Source organism: Struthio camelus, chromosome 3 (assembly GCF_040807025.1).
Source record: "Struthio camelus isolate bStrCam1 chromosome 3, bStrCam1.hap1, whole genome shotgun sequence".
Lineage (NCBI taxonomy): Eukaryota > Metazoa > Chordata > Aves > Struthioniformes > Struthionidae > Struthio > Struthio camelus.
The window spans coordinates 123,873,946-123,896,285 of record NC_090944.1 but is presented as its reverse complement, the minus strand read 5'-3'; the positions used below and the strand labels follow the sequence as shown (position 1 = coordinate 123,896,285).

The 22,340-nt window shown below is 45.1% G+C and overlaps 1 protein-coding gene across 1 annotated transcript in view; it reads left to right on the top strand.

Moving 5' to 3' along the window:
- Positions 1-645: 645 nt before the first annotated feature.
- ALK (ALK receptor tyrosine kinase) overlaps positions 646-22,340 on the top strand; it is a 328,503-nt gene continuing 306,808 nt past the window's right edge. The window contains exon 1 of the mRNA XM_068940074.1: positions 646-1,270. Within this exon, the coding sequence (XP_068796175.1) occupies positions 646-1,270 (625 nt within the window). The remainder of the gene's footprint in view (positions 1,271-22,340) is intronic.

The window sequence follows — 22,340 nt, the reverse complement described above, 5'->3', positions numbered from 1 at the left end:
CCCGACAGCGCACGGCGGCACCGCCTGGGGCCCGCCCCGCGGCTGGGGCCGGGGGCTCGGCCGGGTGGCGCGGGGGTGCGGGGGCGCCGCCAAGCCCCGGCCCTGCCTGCCCGGAGCGCGGGGCCGCCGCCGCCGCCCCCCCCGGCGCTGCGCATCCCCGACGCGGCGGCGCGGCGCCCCGGCACCCCTCCCGTCGGGGCGGCCGGGGGCGGCCGGGCTATTTTTTTCTCAATGAACTCGCCCCCCCGCCCCGCCCCCGTCATATTTGCATAATGACGGCTGCCGGGGACGGCATTGGCTGCTGCCGGGCGGGCTCGGGCGTGATGTCAGCGCTCGCCGGGTAATGCCTGCGTTGTGGCGGGTAGTTGGAGCCGGCAAAGCCCGCGCGGCGGCGGCGGCGGCAGCAGCAGCAGCAGCAGCGGCGGCGGCGGCGGCGGCAGCAGCATCGGCCTCGGCACCGGCGGTCCCGGGCGCACCGGCCTCGGCAGCGGCCCCGGCCCCGCGCTCCTCGGCCCCGCGCTCCTCGGCCGCAGCGGCCCCGGCCCCCGGGGCGCACCGGCCCCGGTGCCGCTCCGTCGGGGCAGGACGGGGCGGCGGCGCAGCGGGGCGCGCCCCGAGCGGCCGCCGAGGGCGGGCGGGCGGGCCATGGCGGGGGACCGGCTGCCCGTCCGCCTGCTGGCCGCCGCCTGCCTCGCCCTGAGCCTGGCGGCGGCGGCGGCAGCGGGGCCGGCGACGCCGCGGGAGAGCGCCGGCTTCTCGCGGCTGCAGCGGAAGAGCCTGGCCGTGGACTTCGTCGTGCCCTCGCTGTTCCGGACCTACGTGCGGGAGCTGGTGCTGGGGCCGCCGGGGCTGGCGGCAGCGGCGCGGTGCCGCTTGCGGCTGGACTGCGCGCCGCTGCTGCGCGCCGCCCGCGGGGGGCTGCCGCGGGCCGCGCCGCCCGCCCGCCCCGGCGGCCCCGGCGCGGCGCTGCCCGGCGGCCCGGCTCGGAGGCTGCGCCGCGCCAAGCAGCTGGTGCTGGAGGTGGGCGAGGGCAGCCTGCGCGACGGCTGCGCCGCCGAGCCGCCGCCGAGCCCCGGCGGGGCGGGCGGCGCGGCGCAGCTGGAGTTCAACCTCACCGAGCTCTTCGCCGGCTGGCTGCGCGCCGGCCAGGGCCGCCTGCGGGTGCGCCTGATGCCCGAGCGGCGGGCCGCCCTGCTGGGCAGGGAGCGAGGGCTCTCGGCGGCCATCCGCGCCGCCCGGCCCCGGCTCCTCTTCCACGTCTCGGCGGCAGGTGAGCTGCGCGTTGCATGCCGCCGCGCCCCGCTCCGCGCCCATCCCCGCGGCCGCCCGGCCGCCCGGCCCTGCCCTCCGCGCCCTGCGCAGCCACTGCGCCTTCCCCACCCTCGGCAAACACCCGGCCCGCCCACGCGGTCGCCCCGTCGCTGCTCTAGCCCCGTGGGTGCGGGGGGAGATGCGGGAAGTGGTCGCGGCTTTCCCCTTGGCGGCTGAGAGATGCAGCGGCGGGTCCGCGGGGCCACGCTCCGAAAGCGCCGAGGGCTTGCACGAAACGCGAAGGGTTCGTTTGTGCCTGGCGGCCACATGCAAAACCCACGGGCAAAGCCCTCATTGCTCTGCGGAGAGCGAGATAAGGCTCTTGGAAACTTAAAAATGCCATCTTAGAAGGGGCAAGTTTACGCAAGTGCAGCAAGCGATCCCCAGGTTATGTGCAGGCAGACCTCAGGGAATAGGAGAAACACGTCCAAAGCGGAGCTGACCAGCAGATCGATACGTCACTGCTGATAGTGATACGTGACAGTATTATTTCTCCTCTTAAAGATACAAGGTAATGGGCTAACACATAAACATGTACGTGGAGCTGGTGCTTCTCTGAGTTTCATGTATCTGAAACTGGGTTAATTTCTATCAAAAATCATTGAGCATCCTTAGCGAACTGCACTGTAGGAGATCCAGTAAGACAAAAAGTTATTCATCTGAGGAGCCTCACTTACCACTGGTGTTTTTCTGAAGAAAGAATGTGGCTTAAAATATTGGTTCCAGACTGCAGTTATTTGCAGTCAGGATACGGGGCAGCTCCGTTACCTCTAATCAAGTCTCTGCTTTGGGCTAGTAATCAAGAAAGCTTTCCATTCTGTGCATGCGATTTACCTTTAACACTAGCTCTTATTCAGGCTGTCCCACTGAAAGAATGTAGTACCTATAGGACTGCAGGGTCAAATAATTTGTTACAGTGAATTAAGTTAGGTAGCTTTCATGAAGCTATGTAGAAGTCAATGGTGCGTTCCTGAGTAGCCACCTAGTTAATGGACCAGGGAGTATACTTAAGCAAATTCACAAGAGGTGAGACAAGTCAGTGCTGGGCTTTGAATACAAAGTTGAAGCAACTGATTTCTGACGCTCCACTGAAAAGCTGGGCCAGCAACTGGAATAAGTGCAAACTGAACTCATATCATTCCTTGCTGCCTGACGCCAAAATCAAAGCAGGTTGTCAGAGCAGGGTCTATGTGATCCAGTCTTATACTCATGGCTGGCACGAGATGCCCTGGTTATCTTCCTGTACGAATTCTGGCAGGGGTAAGGCAGAGGTACTTTCTACCACAAGGTGGCCAGGCGAGGTCAAAAACAAACCAAAAAACCCAGAAAAACCTGCTTGCTGTTTTCATCATTTGGGAATTTATTGTGAGGTGCACTTGTCTTGCTTCACCGTTGGACAGTTAAGATGTAGCTTTAGCTTTTAATGCCAGCTTAGACCCAGTGCTTTTAGTAATAGAGGGGCTGGAGAGCGTGCACTTGCCCTCTGTGAGGATGAAGGTGTGTCTGTGACCCTGGCGAAGGGAGTCCGTGTGGACTAACAAGGTGCTCTGGTCTTAGGAAGACAAGGCAGATGGAACTTTAACTAAAGTTAGTAACCCTTCAGGCTTTGGACGTTGTCTTCGCTGTTGAGAAGAAATGCATACTTTTACAGATAGGTGACTAGTAGTTAGGCATTCCCCTGTAAAATCACGTTGGAGACACGGCTCTGCAGTCTTTACTGCAATATAGTCATACACAGTCAATCATAGGGGACGCAGGAATAGGAGGAAGAGAGAAGAAGGAATATTGACCTCATCTACCTGTATCACAGCAATAACCACTCCTAACAGAGGTTCCTAATCTCTAAAAATCCGAGTCTCCCCTTGAATTTTACACCAACGTGCATAACATGCATAGGCTGTGTCGCTATAAAATTATACTCTGCTTTTTTAGCAATGAAAACTTAGTGTACTTAGGCTATTACATGACTTTGCATTAGGTTTGTAACGTGGGTTTGCTAAACACATTAAAAATCCATTCTTTCTGCTTTGTGAAGATACTGCCTGTTTGAACACCATGTGTCACTGCCATACTTCAATTCGTGCCATATAGCCCTGCCGATAGCAGGACGTGCTGACACGGTGATAACATCCAGCAGCCTGTAAGCGTGAGGAATGCAGCCATTATTAACGCCGTTGCAGCTAATGTGTGCGGGGCTTAGCTAAAGCCCTTCCTAAGGCGACTGAGCCTTGCCTTCATTGCTTAAGTTAATTGGAAATGGATTGCAAGCAACACAATCCTACCATCAATAATGTAAAGCTGCCTCACTTATTTTGGCATATTTAGCTTTTTTTTTTTTTTTTTTCTTTCTTGTTAGAGAGGCTCAGCATTGCCGTACTTCCCAGGGAAAGATGTAATTACCTTGCTAAATTATTTTGGCAAAATTATCCTCCATATGAATGGAGACTGAAATATATTTTAGGATGAGAAAAAACTGCAAGGAGCTCAATTCCCATTGTCTTTAAGGGTTATGGAAGAGTCCCTTAAAAGTGCTCTATTCTCCTTAACTGTTACACTCCCTGATACTGGCTTAAAGATATTAAACCAGAGTGAACTCTTTTCCTTTCTAACAACATGTTTGCACAAAGCAATGTAATGTAATTTGCCTCAGTGTGTTACTGAACAATTAGTAAAAGATGTACTAACTGGACTGCTGCTGTTTAACAGACAAACCATGAAGTTCACGGGAATTTTTATAGGGCTTTCTGCAAATATTCTCAATGCCAGATTTCTCACATGCACTCATCCTTGTGGGAATGGAGTACCCTGCAAAAAAGAGCTTCCAATTTCAGAAGCTCTGGTCCCAAGCCCATCCACAATTTCTATGTCAGCTTGGCCTTTCCAGAATTGGCTAAGAGACAGTTTTCCTCTCTTGGAAATGCTTCAAGAATTAATACTGGCTTCCTCTCCTTCCCCTAGTGCTTCTCTGGGACAAAATCAAATTCATTTCAATCTTTTTGTGGAAACACAAACAATAAAAATTGCACAAGAAGGGAGGGGCAAGCTCAGAGAGCATCACCGTGCTGCAAACCTCCCATGTTTTAGGCAAGCCTCCCAACTACCAGGTTGCTGGTGACTTTGCTGTCATTTTCTTTGATGTTGACTGGAAATTCCATCCCCGCCTCCAAGGAAACCTTTCCCGAATCAGTTTAATCAAAACCAATACCTTCCCACGGGAAACTGATCTGCCGGCAAACCCTTTTGTCGCAATATTGGTGACCGGCTTTGCTCCTCACCTTGGGGTAGGGTTTGTGACCTGGTGTCAAAACACAGTCCATCTTGGTAGCTGTGTATTCTCTGGACAGGTTATTGAGCCTTCTTTGAAACAGTCCTAAATTGCCTCTATATTGCCACCAAAGAACTGTCTGAACATCAGCGTTGCACCTTGCGTGGCTGTTCCTCTGCTGCTGGGCTAAAATTACCCGCAGGACTTTGAGATCAAGTAGGGTACTGCACTTTGCACGTTGCGCGGAGGTCTTGGGCAGACCGTCTTGGTGGATCTCATCCCAGAGTTGAGGCAACCTGGGTAGACGTAGGCTGGGTGAGTCCGAGGCAGGTGCTTGGCATTAGCGCTGCCTCCGTAATGACGCAGAAACCTTGCCTCCTAGCCATTAGAGCATGTGCTTTGTCACGTTAACGTCACAGGCAACCAGCTCACTCACTGTAGGGCACCTGGGCCCCAAATGTTGCCAAATAGGTTTCTCGTGAGTGTAATAAGCTAAAATGGCCATAAAATAACTTCCCATGAGAGCTAATTGTTTCTTGCATATGCAAAGGTGGGAAGAATACGTTAAAAAGGGGCATGCAGGGATGAAAATGAGTCATTGCTCCCTGTAAAGGTCAAGGTACTTTCATTCATGAAATAGATTTAACATTCCAATTATGTTTTTGGAATAGCAATGCATAACTTTTCGTCCCCTGGCTAGGGGAAATATTTCTCCTGCACTGTGGCCTTCATCTAAAATTTTATTAACTTGTCGCATGTATTCTCCCTGAAACTGCATTCACTACATATCAATGCTATTATAATGCTGAGGCAATTAGGCTTTGCGTCTTCAGGATAGTGCTCCCATGCACCTGCACTCATCTGCAGGAAGGACCCTTTACCTAAAGAGTAGAAAGAACTCCAAATGAAAACATGTTTTTAAAAATGGACATTGCGCAAATGGAAATCAACGCTGCAAGCTAAAATCTGACTGTAATAAAATCCATAGGATTCCTGTCGCGTATTTCAGAGGCGCCAGAATTTGATCATCTTCTCTGAGTTGTATTTTTCTTTTGTTATTTTCTGTTTTTGTTTTTCTGCTTTCAAAGAGCAAAGGTTGGAGTTGGGCCATGCTGAGCCAGGACTGCTCAGAAAACTGGTAGAAGACTTCAATCACTTCCCAGTCGCGCTCTGTTTTTCTCTCATCCTCGACTGTGTATCTGAGATCTGATCTTGCTCTTCATACAAATCAGTGGCAGAACTCAGAGGATAAGACTGAAGCGTTGCAGTGGAGCTCCTGAAAGGCTTTCGTTTCAGTGCAAAGCGGTTCCGTTCTTTTCTGCTGGTGACTGGTGCTTAGCCTAGGCTTGTGGGCCAGCAGGCAGGGCTAGATGCTGCACCAGTGCGAAGCTCAAGAGCAGGCCTGATTTGCACTTGCTGAGTTTGCTCTAGACCTAAACTACTGCAAAGTGAGTTTTTCCTTTCCTACCCTTGGGTTCTCCTGGCTGCCAGTGTATTGAATGCTGATCACCAGCTGCTAAATCATGGCTAATCCCGAGTGTGCTTTGCAGCATCTTTCCCAGTCCTTCCTGCCCTACATATTAAGTCTATAAGGCCTCCTTCCAGACCACCAGACACTGGTGCTCTCCAGAAATGTGGATTTGGTCAGTCTGCAGTGCTGGTTCTTGAATTGTAAATGCCTCTTGATTGCCTAGTGATAGGTTTGACTGGCTTTGCGGGAGGCACCATCCCTGGCTTCCCTTCCTAGCCTGCTTGCCCTGTCACTAACCAAATCACTACTCCATGAGCACCAAGGAAACTCATAGCAAATGTCTCCCTTGACAAATGGTGCCCTGTTCAATATGTACATGGTGACCGCAAAGATTTAAGGCTTTGCAAATTTGTTGGCAATTTGTTGGCAGCTCATGTTCAGTGGTTCAAGGAAAGCATGCTGTCATCACTTAGTATTCCCTACGGCTTTGCTTGGACCGGAGTCACATAGCGATGCTGCTCTCTGATGGCAGTCAGGATTATACCATAATGTGTTTATGAATTCCAGGTCTGTTTTCTGCAGATTTCCTTTACTTTTAGGCATGGCTCATTGTTCTTATGCATGTTCTTATATTCATAAGCTTATTCAGTAAAATATCCATAAACACATACCAAAAGGGGCACAAATATCATTTTATTATGTTAACTTTTTTATTTGAATGAGCATTTATGACACATTTTAAAACCGTATTTTTCTCTAATCTTGCTGTGCTTTTATTTCCCCATCCTTAAAAACAGGGACTATATACCTACAGCAGAGGAGTGCCCTGGGAGACTTAAGTGCTTTATTATACAAATGCGGAGACATACTTAAAAATCCAAGGCGGTTTTGTACTGTCTGATTGAATTATATGCTGAAGTAATCTGGTCGTCTGGTTCACTGTGCATCTCACATGAACATTACACGAGAAGAAAATATAATCTGCGTTTGTGACACTGTTTGTGAATTAGCCAAAATAGGAAGACAAAAGCGAGGGGAGGTTAGCAACATTTAGCGTTTACTCACAGATTTCACAGATAACTCAAGCCTTGTTAAGGTAAAGAAGGTATCACCTTTTCAATATAGCAGTGCTAACTAATTTAGGATAACACTGCTTTTGGGAGCCCAGCTTACGATTTTTCTTCACAAGTAGCGGCAAATTCAGCACTGTGTTTGGGCATTTCCAGTCTTTAATTATCAGACCAGAGTGTCAGCTTTGGCTACCCCAAAATTAGAGTACCAAGATGAGGCGAGCTACTTTTTGGCACAAGTGATCTACCTAGCGGCAAAGAGCAGTTCAGGTTGCCTGCCTTCCGGATCTCTTCCTATCCACTGAACCGCGGCATCTGTTTGCTGAGAAGCCGTTCCTGAGCTCAGCGGGGCTGTTCAGACTGCAGCGCTGAGCTGAGAAAGGTCCTTTATGAAATGTGCCACATTTGTCTTGCCTCTCTAATTCAGAAAAATTTGGGTGGAGAAAAATGTCATGGAAGCATAAATGCAGATTTGATAAGTCTGACCTTTCTTTTCTTCCGAACAATAAATGTCAGAAAGCTTAAAATGACAAGCTGGAATGGCTGGAGGTTATTTATGTGTTTAAATATTTAGGCAAGAAACACATTTTAAGACTAAAGTCTAATTTACATGAGTATTTTGATTTATGAATGAGGCTGCCTAGCGTCTTCATGGTTGTCACTATCCGGCTCAGCATGGCCACTCAGAAATCCACTGTGACAGCACAGATAAGACTTCGATATCTCTACTTTCAGAAGCTATAAACTATGTCAGTTGTACTGAAGGAGAACCATCCTCACTTGTTAGTCATATAGGATCTATGGCATGTAGTTCAACTGCTCTAGCTGTATCTAGTAGAAAGAGCTGGTGGCCTGCTAGAGACAGACTCCAGAAGATTTTCTAACAACAGGTATTTCAAAGAAAACAGCAAACTATTGTATAAAAATGGAATCAAGCAAGGAAAATTGCTTACTGAATATGAGGTAGTGCTTGTGGTGTGAAAATACCGTATCAGTTACTACTTTGCATTTATTTCACCTGTTGCCGAAGAGCTTCAGTGCTTTGGGGAGGGAAGTTGCAAGAATGAAACTCCGCTTTGACTTCCAGCTTTATTATCTTGCAATGTTGGGGCTGTCATCGGTGAATATGCTACAGAGTGAGCAGGGAGGAGAGGAAGCTCACGTGAGGAGTGATGTGCCACGTGACATGAAATAATTCCCTTTGTGGCAGGTATTTCTTCTGCAAAGCGAGAGTAATTTTGATTGCTTTTGAACATCAATGGTAGAAGACGCTATTTTGTTGCTGATTATTATTACTTTTACTTTCTAAGAACCCCAATAAAGACAGTAAGATGCAGTTCAAACTCTGAGATTTCTAAAGCAGAGGCTAAAACAAGCAGCCTACCATATCAACTTACTCCCACATCTGCAGCGCTAAGCGCAGGACCATTTCCTTCACTTCAGTGGTAACAAACCCTTGAAATTTAAAAGTGTTATCAGCTTGCTTGATGTTACAATGTATTCAGTTTTTGGTTTGGGAAAAACTATGTGCTGTCACTTTGACCATTAAAACATCCTCCCGTCTTGAAGCCAAATGGTCAAATTTAGATACACCCTTTGAATAATTTGTGAGGCTTTAGACAGCATTACTCATAGAGCCATAAAGCACAAGGGGGAGCAGGGAGGGCTGTTGCCCGCCACCTGTGCTGGCTGCCAAAGGTGTGTTTAGCAGCTGCAGCTGGGTGCCGGTGCTGTTTGCAGTGAGGAGCTACAGGTGTTGGCCACAGCCAGCTGGTGCCGGCTGCCCAGCACGGTCTGTCCTGGGAAGAGAAAACCTACAGGGGCTATGGGAGAAAGTCTGTGACTGCTCGTTTCCTGCTTCAGGTGTCAGAAATTAATAGCGAAGGTAGGATGTGAGATTGCTTAAAACTTCAGAGGTCTAGCTGCTGCTTCTTGGGTCTAACAACTCAGTTCAGTTTGTCAGTCTCAAAAGCTTTTTCAGTGATAGTTCAATGGTTACACCAAGGCAGAAGAACTGCCTTTCCTGTCAAAAGGAAGGTATATGCTGAATCTATTTCAGGCTTGGATTTCCCCTCCAACAGTGCATTGTATGTGAGTAAAAAAGTGGCAGGCTCTTTCTGCAAGCTTCTCCCCATCTTCTTACTGCTAAGCAACTCTCTCCAGTCTTACGTCTTATGAAACTGTGCAATGACAGACAATTGGGACTCTATCTCTGAATTAGAAGCTGGGCAAAGGGAAAGAAGATGATGGTGTGTAAGGTGATCGGGTCCAGAGTAGAAAGCAGTTGGTGGTGAGTATGGAAAAAAGCAGGCATATAGTATTGGTGAGGTGGGAGTATGATATAATGTGGCTGTGTATGTGTTCTAATGTGTATTTCTTGATACTTGGGAAAAGGTAATATCTATCTACATGTGTACTCAGTGATGTGTATCTGTAGACACATCCCAAGTGGTGTTTTTCCACACTTCATACTCTTTCTAGCACTTCTGCATCATTGGAGATTTCCTTCTAGCTAAGTTCTGAAAACTCACAAGGTTCTTCCGAATGCAAGTGCTGCCTGTGACATGCAGCTGAATATCTGTGATTTCACACATTAGAGATCTCTGGTAATCCTTCAAAGCTCTGCACGTTGCAGCAGTCCTCCAGCTAGAACTTGTACTTGTACATTGGCATTCTCCTGCTGTTTCAGCTTGCCCATTAAATAACAGGCTATCTCAGATGCATCAGAATGTCTGGGCTTTTTATAGCCTCTTTCATCTTAGATTCTCAAAGTACTTCAAGCCTTATCGCCCTGGTGACAATGCTAAGCATTATTATATCCATTTTACAGAGAGATCATCAAAGCTGGAGATGGAAAAAGCATTATTTGATTATGTTAGACTTCAAGTGCTGAATATGGTTTTCTTGTATAGAATATACTAAATACTGATGTCTTTCCCCTGCTTCAGCTAAAAGGTCAAGAAAGAACAAGAAATTAGAGGTGAGAGGTTTGGTAACTCGCTGAAAATACTGCAGCAGTTATTGGCAAAGCCACCTTCCAGTCCTCTCCACTCCTAACTGTTTACCACTCTTGCCTTTCACACAAATCTGACTTTGTCACATTCCACTGTAATTACAGTGTTATTTATATTTAACTGTATTTATTTACATTTTATGATCTGCTGATCCTCTCTCTATCTTCAGCAATTGCCCTGTGGCCTTCCTGTTTGTAGGATGGTGTATGTCAGCATTAGATAGCATGATGCAGTGGTTATTTCTGAGGGACATTTTATTATTGATGCTAATTAAACTTGAAACAAATGAGAAAGGATTACTTTTCAGGGCTGTCGAGGAGGCCAGAATAGTTATTATAGGTTAATTATTCTTTTAAAAGAGTCAGTTTAAGTAAAAACTCATTTCATCAACTTTTTTCTTACGTTGTGCAAGAGGCTTGTTTGAAGAGGATTTGAAATATAATTGCTGCACTGACCTCATCTAGCTGTCAATCAGTAATCTCTTTCCATCAGCAAAAGGTTAATAAAACTCTTTAAGAAAAGAAATTTTTTGCCTTATCAGTATGTAGACAATTCAGAATGGGTCTCCCCTTAAGTATTTCCTATTACCCTTCTGCATGATTTCCTTGGCATACTTGTTACACTTGAAAAATACAATATTCCTTAAAACTTCCCAAATCGATGGCTGCTTTGCACAACAGGTGCATTATGGAGGTAGAGAGTGAATCTGCAGTCAAGGCTGGCTTGAGATGCACTTAAGTCTTCTGACTTCCTTCTCCCTTAAATATTGTGGTCAACCATTAAAATCCCACCGCGCTTGAGAGGGCAGGGAGGTGTCCATGTAACGATTAGTATTTGCTGAGTAACCAGGGAAACATGTGACCCCAGCAGTGGCCTGGCCCTTGCCAGAGAGCCGCTCATGAGTCCTTCCCTTGTCACCCACCTCAAGTGAAAAGGTGCTCTTTGCCCCATACCCCTTTCTCCATTTCTGCCGGGTTTTCTCCTTTCCCAGTGTTGCCTAGGGTAAGGCTGCCACGGCAGGCTGTGAGCAGGCTCAGGGAAGCTGGAGACCCTTGATGGAGGCCGTGTCGCTGGCCCACCACTGTTATCTTCTGCTTGGGGCAACACCACAGCTGCAGGAGGGCAAGAGAAGACAAGGCTGACTGCCTTGGAGTGACGGACTCTCTGCTGGCTGGGAAGCAGCACAACTTGCTTTTTCCCGGAGCAGGTTGCAGCTTTCAGAAGCGCCTCTCAGTTTTTAGGTGATTCCCTTAGTAATCACGTGTTACAGTCTGAGGTGCAATGCAGTTTTCTCGGAGGGGCAGCGTTTGCCAGCCCTGAGTGCAAGAGAGCAGTTATATCCTTGGTCTGGTTAGTGGTATCAAGTCCAAAAATAAAACATCCTCTTGAGTATCCATTCATGCCATTGAACTCTGTGCAGGCCAGTGAGTAGTATTTTGGGATAACACTTGAAGTGCCTAGTCCCTGGAAGTGGTTATGGCTTTAAATCATGTGAAGATTGGTCAAAAGCCCAATGTTTCCTTCTCTGCCTTGCCAGCGTACTGTCCTTATCTCCTGAAAGAAAGCAGCATTAAGTTTTAAGACCTGATTCAATAACATTTTATGGATAATAATTATGACTGATATTAAGTCTTCAGCAACCAGTCTGTACTGAGACTTAATGTACTGAAGTTTATTACCAGTGTAACCTATCTCTTTACATCATTTGTAAAGCAGTATCAACTATACTGATAAGAGGAGGAAGAAATATAAATGAACTAGTTGCTCCTATTTCTCTGTAGAGTGTTCATATGCTTACCACTTAATATAGCTAGCCTTGGGGGGGTTGGGGGAGTTTGCTGGTGAAGAGGTTTTGATTACAAAGTCTGTTTGTCAAACTGCAGAGTTATGATGAATGAATTAATTAGTGAACTACAGCAATCTTGTGCTGGGAAAGGGAATCTGTTAGTGGATAGTCCCTGGAGATCATTTGATCCTCTTTCTTTTTGGTAGTAAGTGTGTGAATTCAAAGTTTTCGGAGGTGCTATTTGGAGGAGAATCCCCCACCTCCCTCCAAAGCTTATCCCAGTAATGGAAGTTTTTGAATCTGTGCAACTTCTTTAAATACCCCATATTGGTGGATTTTTTTTTTCCTGAAGTTTCCCAGATTGCCCGATACCTGTCAAGCTGAACATGGCAGTATGTATATATGTCATGACTGTTTATGGAGCTGGTCCCTGAACCAAACTGAAGACCAGGCTGAGCAGAAGAAAGCTCTGGTATTTTCTAACTCCTGAAATGCCATATACAGTGGTCTAATACAAATTATGAGACAAAGGAAACTCACCTTAGTTTCCGTACAGAGTCAACATGAGAAGTTGCATTTGCACTGAAAAAGTCACCTGAAGGACCCAGGACTGTGTCCTTGCTCAACTAAACCTTGTGATGTTCATGCATCATTAACTGTACACGTACCATATGTTATAGCTGCTTTTCTTTGCCTTCCCCCCAACCCCCTTTCAGAACTTCCTGCATAAGGAAATCTACCTCCTTGGTCAGTTCAAATAAGGTGCTGTCTGCTTGTGTCCTTTCTGCCTTTTTGATGGGAAAAGCAGAAGGGAATTCTAAAGTGCTTTGGGAGCTACATGGAGGCTTTGCTTTGACATCTCTAAATATGTGAGTAATGGGGTGCTCAGAACCGATTTTACGTGTGATGGATGCTCAGCAATAAGGAATCACAAATTGTGGGCAGTAGAGCTTGGAGAGGAGAGCTGCTCAACAAGATTAATGGGAAGGGAGACCTTTCTTGTAATGAAAGACACAGTTCAGGCCTGAAAACAGACAATGACACACTAGATGGAGTCCTGAGGAGTTGGACAGCTGGGTTTCCTCTGCAGGCAGTAATGCTATGCGTTTGCAGGGCCCCTGCCTAGGAAGCAGAACAGCTGTGAGACAAATGCCTTGTAATTCCCACTTCACTTGCAGGTGTGTGCACTGACACCTCCAGAGGTGAAGGGATCTTCCAAGAGGTGCCTGTCAAAGTGGTGACAGGGATGCAGAAGGAAACCCAGGAATTTCTTCTTGTGAGACACGCAGACGAAGGAGAAGAACGGGATGAGACTGAAACTGAATATAACTGGATCTGAGCACTGGGGGGTTTATTTTACGACCAAAAAATAGTTCTTGCAAGTATCTCACTAAGCACTCCACGTAAGATAAAGGCTGAAGTCAGTGAAAACAAGATTTCAGGGAACCTGTGATTCCTCCTGGGATCTTATCTAGCCAGACTTTTCCCTTAGGTTCATGACCTCAACAAACCATGCCAGAGAAACAGAAATGAAAGCCGGATTCCCTTTCGGCAAGATAGTAAAAGCTTAAAGGTGTATTTTATTACTATTAGAAGTAGTGTTAAATTGAAAAGACAACAAACAGATCAATATTTTGGTTGTAAATAATAAAAAACAGGTAAAAGCATAACTCATTTTTCCTTTCTAGTTAACTGTAAAGTTACAAGCTGTTGTTAACACTAAATATAGTGTGACTAAGTGGGTGTGAGTAGGGAGCAGAATTAGTAAAAAGTTAGTGGAGATAGCTATGAGATCATTGTTATGACTGCAACTTTTAGTCTCTGTCTCTGACAAGGGTAATAGTGTGTGGAAATGAAGCCAGCAAACATGTGAAATACCTCTAAATATAGAGGAGAAAACAGCAAATAATAACTAGACCAGTAATCAGATGCAGAAGGCCTTATCTGTAAATACAGTGGCTTGAAAGATGGCAATGCTGGTAGATAAACATAAAGGCGACTATGAAGCGGAGAATAAATAGAGTAATATCCTATAAACAGTAAAGAGCTGGAGCGTAAGACCCTGGAAAGACATTCAGGACTTATTGCTTGAGAAAGATCCCTAAAGCTGTCAAGCAGATGTGCAGCTGGTAAGTAGCTGACTTGCTGGGATGTTGACTGAAATGGTGGGAGAAATAAATCAAAGGGGATTGCATTAGTGTTACTGAAGGCAGTATATTACTTTGCTTTGAAGTATAGAGTCTTGTGGAGAAAGCAGTGACTGTCATCCCAGAAGAGTGATCAAACTGAGTGGAGGCAAGTCCTCAGTTTAGGTTGTAATATGGGCAGGGGTTTCTGTTCCCTGCAGTCATAATTTCCAGGTTTCCTTGGGGGCCTGGGACTGGAGTTTGGGATATGTAAGAGGCTCATCCTAAGCTTAGTGAAGTCAACGGCATCTTCCCATTAGGTACCTGCTCTGCTCTCCAGCATGACCACGCTGGGCAGGAGCCACCTCTCCTGCTGTGCTATCAGCTCTGCTGCTGTGAGTGAGCAGTGAGACACAGCATGTCTAGTTTTTTGTGCAAGGAGATTAGGAATCACAGTTGCCCACCCCTAGTCTGGCACCTCTCATTCATCCTTAACTTAGGTAGTGAGCAAAAAAAGACATTGGTGCTAAGTTCAGTGACTGAAAATGTTTTACCTATGCTGGCCAAACAAGTACCTGAGTGGTGACAGCCCTTGTTCTTGAAATCTCATCGTTCTCTGGAAAGGACTTATGGGCAGAAGGTGTTGCAGTGTAGCATGGGTGAATGTGTCCTGCTGTTGCCTAGCTCTTAGACTTCTGGCATCCTATATCTAGGGTTTGCGTTGAATGAATGCAAAGGAAACATCAGTCCAATAACAGGGAACAAAGAAGTAAGAGCATCCTTGCATCCTAGTCCACGCAAAGAGGGAAAACGTTGGCTTTCCAGGGTCCAGTGACAGGAGGAAAGCACTTGTCTGGCCTGTTTGAATATGTCCAAAAGAAAAGACGTGAAAGGCTCTGGTCACCTCTTAAAGAGTTTACATCCACCTTTTATTAAGCTTTGTGTCTCTGAAGACCTAGTTTCAAGTTTTTACCTTCACTTAAATTATGTTCAGTTTACTCCCAAGGAACTTTGCAGCACAGGCAACCCAGGTGGTTTTCCTAACTTGAGGGTAAGAGCGCTTCCTCCTTCCCATCCTGTCTGCGTCACACTGGACATGCCTTCATGATAGGGAATTTACAGGGTATTATTATGCCTGGCTTTAAATTAAAAAGGTCAACAAATATGCCCTTTCTGCTTCATGAAAAAAGTTCTCACTATCTGATGTTAACATGATTTCAAAGTGACTCTTATCACTTCTGAAAGTATGAAAGTAAGTTGTTTTTTAAAAATAGACTAAAGGATTGAGAAAGGGAAAATGAGGCAATATCCTTTCTGAAAAGAAAAACTCAATGAACTTGAGATGTCCGTCTGAATGGAGAACACTTTCTTCCTTGAGAAGGAACCAAAATTGCCTTGTTCCTGCTTCTCACATCTGTTCAAAGATAGCTGTGATAGTCAAACCCATTTGCAAAGGTAGAGTTGAATAATGATCTCATCTCTTATGTCTTTTGTCATCATTCCAATAGCCTTCTCAGAAGCATTTAGGGACGGTGGAGTGGCGTTCAGATTAAAATGCTCAAGGAAAGGAAGTAATATTATATGGGGATCGGACTAGATTATGCTCAAGTCGTATCAACAGAATCATCAGAAAGAAGGGCAGGCCAAGTACTTAAAACGCAAACACTTGTCCAAATTCCTGCTTTATTCTTAGGTTTGATTTCATGTCAAGACCAAGGCTTACATTTCACATGTGCAGTGTGAGCTATTTTAGATGGAATAAATGTGGATTCTGCCTCTGAATTCTGGTGCTACTGCTCTAAGAAGAAAAGCTTTATATGGTGACTTTTGAGCTGCTCCAGGAACGTCCCTAGCCTAGCAACTGAAGCCTGGCTTGCAAAGTAATTTGAGAACACTGTTTCCTGTCCAGAGCCTTGTCAATGCCTTCCCAGTCCTGGTCACTGCTTCACTAAGCCTGTTTCTGGCTCCTTATGGACACTTCTATTATCCTGGCATCATTATTGTGTCTCCTGAGCACAGAAATCTTCAAGGGCTGGAAGCTCCCTGTTCTCCATGGGCAACAGGCAGATATGTCTTGCCTCTGTAGCATTTGTGATTGTCAGAAAGATTGGTGGGGTCATGCCCACAGGGAGCCTCAGCTGTCCTTCCAGTGCATGCCCAAGGATGGGGGGACAAGCTTGTGGAGCTAGAGTTTCATCAAGATTCAGTCTTGCAAAATCTCTTCTCTTTTAAAAAAAAAAAAAAATCTTCTGAGTCACAGATTAAAGGCCAAAGCTTGGATCAGAGCCAAAGCTGGAGCTAAAGCTGCAAGGGGGCAAATTCTGCTCTAGTGATCTGAATCTCGTGTCCCCTCTGTGCAGAGACCTGTTGGGTTTTATATTCTAGGCAAAGAATGTATTTGTCTGTTTTCATCGGAAGAACTTTTTTTCCCTCTCAACAAGCTAAATGCGAACAGGAATCCCTTTCCAAAATTGCCTCTTCTAATGAGGCTGCTTGCGGTGTCTCACCTGCCTGTGGCTGATAATGTCACGACCTGGTCCTACGCAGATCTGCCTTGATGTGATTTCCTCTGCAGGTTCCTTCCTGAGTGCTATTTTTTATATTCCATTTCTGAACTATAACTCTTCTCTCAAAGGCATTGAGTAAAAGCACCATGCTGCAGCTCCTCCAAATAGCACTAAATCTGTGACAAACCTGAAAGAAGTTTCACAGCAAGGTGATAAACTACTGGCTTGTCAACTTTTTTGCTGGCTAAATGGAAAATGAGTCAGGCAGCTTTACACTTCTAAGTGGAGAGAGATAAGGGCAGTTTCAGCATTTCGAAATCAGCCATGAACATCCATAAAATGAAGGGTTATTTGTTTCTTAAACTGATGTCTCGATAGTAAGGGACTCTATTTTTTTTAACCAATTTTCCTGTGTTTAGTCCTGTAATATCCAATGAAATAAGATATTTACTACTATTTTAAACAGCTAAGATTTTTTTGTTAACTAATTTCTTTGAAATGCAATTTATAATGGAGTTTATAATGAGTTGTTTATGAGGTTAAAGCAAGTAGGACTGACACCCAGGAAAATGGCAAATTGCTGGATTTGAGAGTGGTGGGAACTTAAGTGTTGTAAGCAATTCCAAGGTCTTTCATGATCCTAATTTTTCAATAAAATAATGGCATTAACTGAATCTTGTGGTCTTGCTGAAGTGGTATGAAATAGAGGTGAATTTGCCTCTCTTAAGGCATACTGAATAGACTATTCTGTAATCGGTGTCATTAGGTGACATCTCTGATGCTGCAGGGAAGATGAGAAACTCTGACCTACTGTATTCTTTAATCTTTAGTCTTTCGTCTTCGGACGCTGCACAGAGTTTTGTTCTTTTCCCCCTTCTTTTTAGGGTACGATGTAATAACGTACCTGTTAGTGCTGATAAACGTGCTCTGTGACCCCAGTTAAAACGAGTGGTGAGCGGCAGCCTCGTGCGCCCGCCAGCTCCACGGGTGGCTGTTGCCAGCAGTGCAGCCCAGCTTCCCAAGGTCGCCCCGGTTCTTGTACCATTGCCCAAAGTGCCCATCTGCAGTATCACAACACCTAGGGGTACCTAATGATCATGGATTTCCCCAAGATCTCTCTCTGGCAGGAAGGGATTTTTCTGAGTACATGTGTCTGGAGGTTGGTTTCCTGCTGTGCTGGAGACTCGGTTCTGCCTTTGTAATTCCTGTTTTTAAAAAAAAAAAAAAAAAAAAAAAATTTGGTCAGACTTTTTTGGGGCAGCTTGAGTTGTACTGTTACAGCGCTCAGCCTACACGTTCTTAACCTCGTTCCGTTTTTTTTGTGAACGCCCGCTCTTAGAAAACCCCTGTTGCCTGGTAGATTGTGCTCAGATTTATGGCGTTCTCCAAGCCTGATTGCTCACCGTGTGCATCAGCAGGATAAAGCAGTGTGCAGAGCAAGGGACTCATTAGGAGACTGACAGATTTTTGACAACATCATTGCCAACACTCAAGTCATGCCCAAGTTCCCTAACTACTTTAGGGCACAGTTTGGGTATTTGGCAGTTACACGGGACTAGTGTTTGGCTCCCTCGTAGAGACAGCAGCTCAACCCATTGACACACGCCTGCTCCGTTAGCAGGTGGGTGAAGCTACTGCTGTCTGTTTGTATTGCAGTACAGAACAGCTGAGAACTGAGCTATAGCATGCAGGTCGCGAGGCAGATCCAGCAGTCAGTGAGGGAGCGCAAGGTGACAATGAAACAATTCAGATTAAAAACGAGGGCATTGCAGCTGTTTGGGCTCTCATTGCGTTTCCTCCGATGCTCCTACAATGTCTGGTAGAAGCTGAGCAGTTTCTAGCCATAACAACCATATTGCAGTTTTCAGCTTTTTGAGCACTCCTGTCTTCTGTGTGTAGAGAACAGAGCATTTAAGGACCTAAGCCATTTCATCTTCTATGCTGTCACTGTCACGTAAACTCTGTCCTTCTGAAGTTACATTTCCTGGGTATATTTTTTCAGAAACTTCTTTTCACATTAAGATCAGCAAAAGCGCCTTCTGGAAAGCCTGATTAAAAATACAGTTCCTTTCAGGAAAGAACAGAAAAGAATATTTCCAGCATCAAAAGAGATCACAAAATTATCATGAAAAAATGGAATGAATTTTGATTATACGTTGCAGGAAAATAGGTAAAAGTGGCCTCAGGGCGTTCTGCTATTTGTAAAGTAGTTCGAGGGTTTTTGAACAGACATCTGCTAAAAATGTAAGTGACGCAACCTCTGGGAGATGAGAAGTATCAGTTTTTTGAGGCTAATAAATGGTGAAGACAGCTAATTTGGGGGTGAAATTTATCCCTTTTTGTATATTGAAAGGCAACAACAAGCAAGCAACACGAGAAGCTGCAACTGCCGTTTCTTTCCAGCTATGTGCTGTTAACATGGGTGGCTTCCAGCCCTGTGGTACACCTTTATCTGCTAGGATCAGACTGAGGCATTGGGAACTCACTCTGTGGAAGCACAAACACTACTTTCATGTTTGCTCTCTTGAACTGGGTTGGGTTCTCCTATGGTGGTATAATTAATCGTGCTAAACTACCTACGTTATAATTGGGCCTTTACTCTGCTAAGAAAATAGAGGAAATCTCAGGATTTATCCTGAATTATTTCCCGTTTCCTGATTTATTTCTAAGGCTCTGGAGTTGGCCTTTTTAACGTTTTAACAAAAGGCTTCGAAGAGATAGGATTTCAGTGGTTTTGAACGCTACTTTCTTATTGGATGTGGCCAAAATGTTGTCAATTAGCCTCTGTTCTTAAGGTAAGCTTCTAGGCTAGGCCTTTAGAGAAAAATGAATCTGGAAAAATATTCACCATTTTGTATTGGCATTATGAAAAGTTTGCGAATGAAGACTTTTCTGACTCTTTTGTCTGTAACTAACCCCTCTTCTGTTTTATTCCTCAAGCATTCTTACAGCTATGTGTATTTTGCATGGGAATAGAAAATCTTTATTGTTATTAGGCAAAAATAATAATGATGCTTCCCCAAAGCCCATGTTTTATCCACAAATTTAATAAAAATTTGTTTTGCATCCTAAGATGTTTCTCTAACAATTCAGCGTGGAGCAGTTTCAGGGTCTTGCAGTACATACCTGGAAAGCAACAGTGACTGTCTTTCCAGTGTCTTTCATCAGTCATTTAAGATGAGTTGTGTAAAAATCCAGCTGACCCTTCTATCGTAACCAGGGGCAAATAACTTTGAATTGTCATTTTGATAAATTTTGGAATATTGGCAGTGTTATGGGCTAAGGAGGCGGGCATCTGAGTCTTTCAGCTGTCAGTGTCATTATGAAATACCTTGAGAATATGGGGAATGTGTCCTGGCTATTTGATAAATCTTATCTCTATGAATGAGTGGATTTTGCGTGGTTTCATAATCTGCTGAATTCTATTAGACCATATGCTTTGTTTCAAAAATAGCTGCTAGAACAGGGTGTTTGAGGCTGTGTATTGCTTTTTCATAACCCCTTAGGTTTTTATGTCAATGAATGACTTTCTATGGTGAATATCACAGCAATGCTTGACCTATATGGCGCATGCGTGAGTTCAACAGTTTATCACATGATCAAAACTGGCTTATCCTGGATGGATGCATCATTAGTCTCTCCTCCTGTCCCCCCCCCCCCCCCCCCCCATATTTCTCTGTAGGATATAATACAAAAGGCAGGCATAACAATTTTCACAACAGTGTCCCAAGCAAAAATTCAAAACTAGATGAAGTCTTTTTTTTTTTTCTTATACATGTAACAAAACAAAACACCATTTTTAGGGTCCTATGTAATGCCTGCCACATGGTTGGAGTCTATAGTGATATTTTAGTGATATTTTAGCACCTATTGTTTTATTGTTTTCAACATGGACCATGTGATAATTTTAGCACAAATTAAACATCAAGTCCATAGCTTCACAACACCACAGTTTAAATGAAACTCAAATAGCAATGATACTCGAAATTAAAATAATCGGAGATGATAAGAAAGGTCAGTTAGTGGAAGCCCAGTGACCCTTTTCTACCCACTGTAGTGGGAGTTCACAATGAAAGCTAGTACCACTGAACGTAGGTGACCTCTGGGTGCCATTTCTCAGTCACTACAAGATTGATACTCAGATGCGTTGAGGTCTGACTCCCATTTTTCCAGGCATGTTATGATTTCTTTTCTTTTTGGGAGGAAAGGAGGTGAGGAGAAGAACAGTGGAAGGAAGAAAAGAGAAGGTGGGGATGCTGCGTTGCTTTCAATATACGTTAGTGTGTCATGCAAGCTCATTTCCCAGACACAGGATGTTTCTAGCAAAATGGTAATAGAGAGAACTGAAATTTTCAATAAAGTGTCTATACACAGGGGTTCCATGTGAGAAGATCCTGGCTCTAGCTAAATGGCTTATAGAGTGCCAGATCATGAAACAGCCAATTATTTGAACTGTATTAACTCCAACTCCTACAAGGCTATTGACCACATTCCACACTTTCACATTGGTTCATCATGACCACGGTTGCAACAGAGGTGTGTGATGATTTGTGTGGGTTTGGACCACTTCTCAATTATTGAGGTCAGGAGAGCAATGTTCTTATGAGAGAGTTTGTCCTGCAGGGGTTGGGCAGAGGGCAATGAACAGCGTGGGCATCCATTTAAAAAGATTTGTGAGACAGTGTGATAGTGTAGAGGTGACCTACCAGGCTGCCAGGTAGGAATTGGAGTTTATATCTCAGCTCTTGCTGCTTTTTTGTTCTGTGGAGCTGGTAGAAGCTGTAAATCAAACTTCGCCCACCCTCCCTGGCTGATATGTGCACCATTTGCAGGCTTGTGTGTAGTCTTTTGAGGACTTGTCAGGTGAACTCTGATTTGGGACTTTCTTACCCCACATATATCTCTTAAAATAGCATTGGCCATTTAAGAAAAATTCTGTGCAGAACTATAGAAAGCTAACAGTGGTTTCAAATCAGATCTCTTGCTCCCATGAGGTTTGAATCCAGAAATACACATCAAAATTGGGACATATTTTCAGAAGGAGCTGAACATACCACAACTGCAGAGGCGCTCGTCTTCAGGGTGAGACTCTGTACCTTAAGCCCACTCTTGATTATTCAGACTAGAGAGGAGCTAGACCCACCAATTTCATCTGGATCCTTTTCTCCACTTTGCTCAATGTTCATTGCCTGTTGAAAAGAACCAGAGGAAAACACTTTCTGAAGTGTCCTGAGAAAACCCCTGGAGCAAAAAGAGCAGAAGTAGCTGGAGGAAGGGAGACAATGCAGCATGACCCAATTGGGTAACAGGAACCAGTTTAAGCCATAATGAAAATATTTATATTTTTCTGTCCTGAAAGAGCCTGAATCAATACCGGAACGAGGCAGAAAACTGACTGCTGTTAATAAAAAAAAAAAACAAGCCAACATGTTACTAAGTAAGAAGCAAGGTCCTGTAGAATCATATATAATGCTAAATCAAACAAATTATGGAGGAAACAGTTTAGAGCAAAGGGGATGGCAGACTGCTGGAAGACCCTGCTCGTGGCTTGTCCACTTGAATAGGCTTTATCTAGATGAAGGTATATACTGAGGTGATTTGTTATATCCCAACAGCATGGGGTTTAGCAGTGTTAATATGCTGTGACTGCACCCCAAATGCCCAGTGCTCCAAGGCCCTTTAGAAAGTTCAGATTTGCTATGCTTGTGTTTTACGGACGTGGTCCATGTCCTTGTGCTGTGGATGGCTGAGATTTCCAGATGCTGCACTGCATCTGTGAAAAGGACCCTA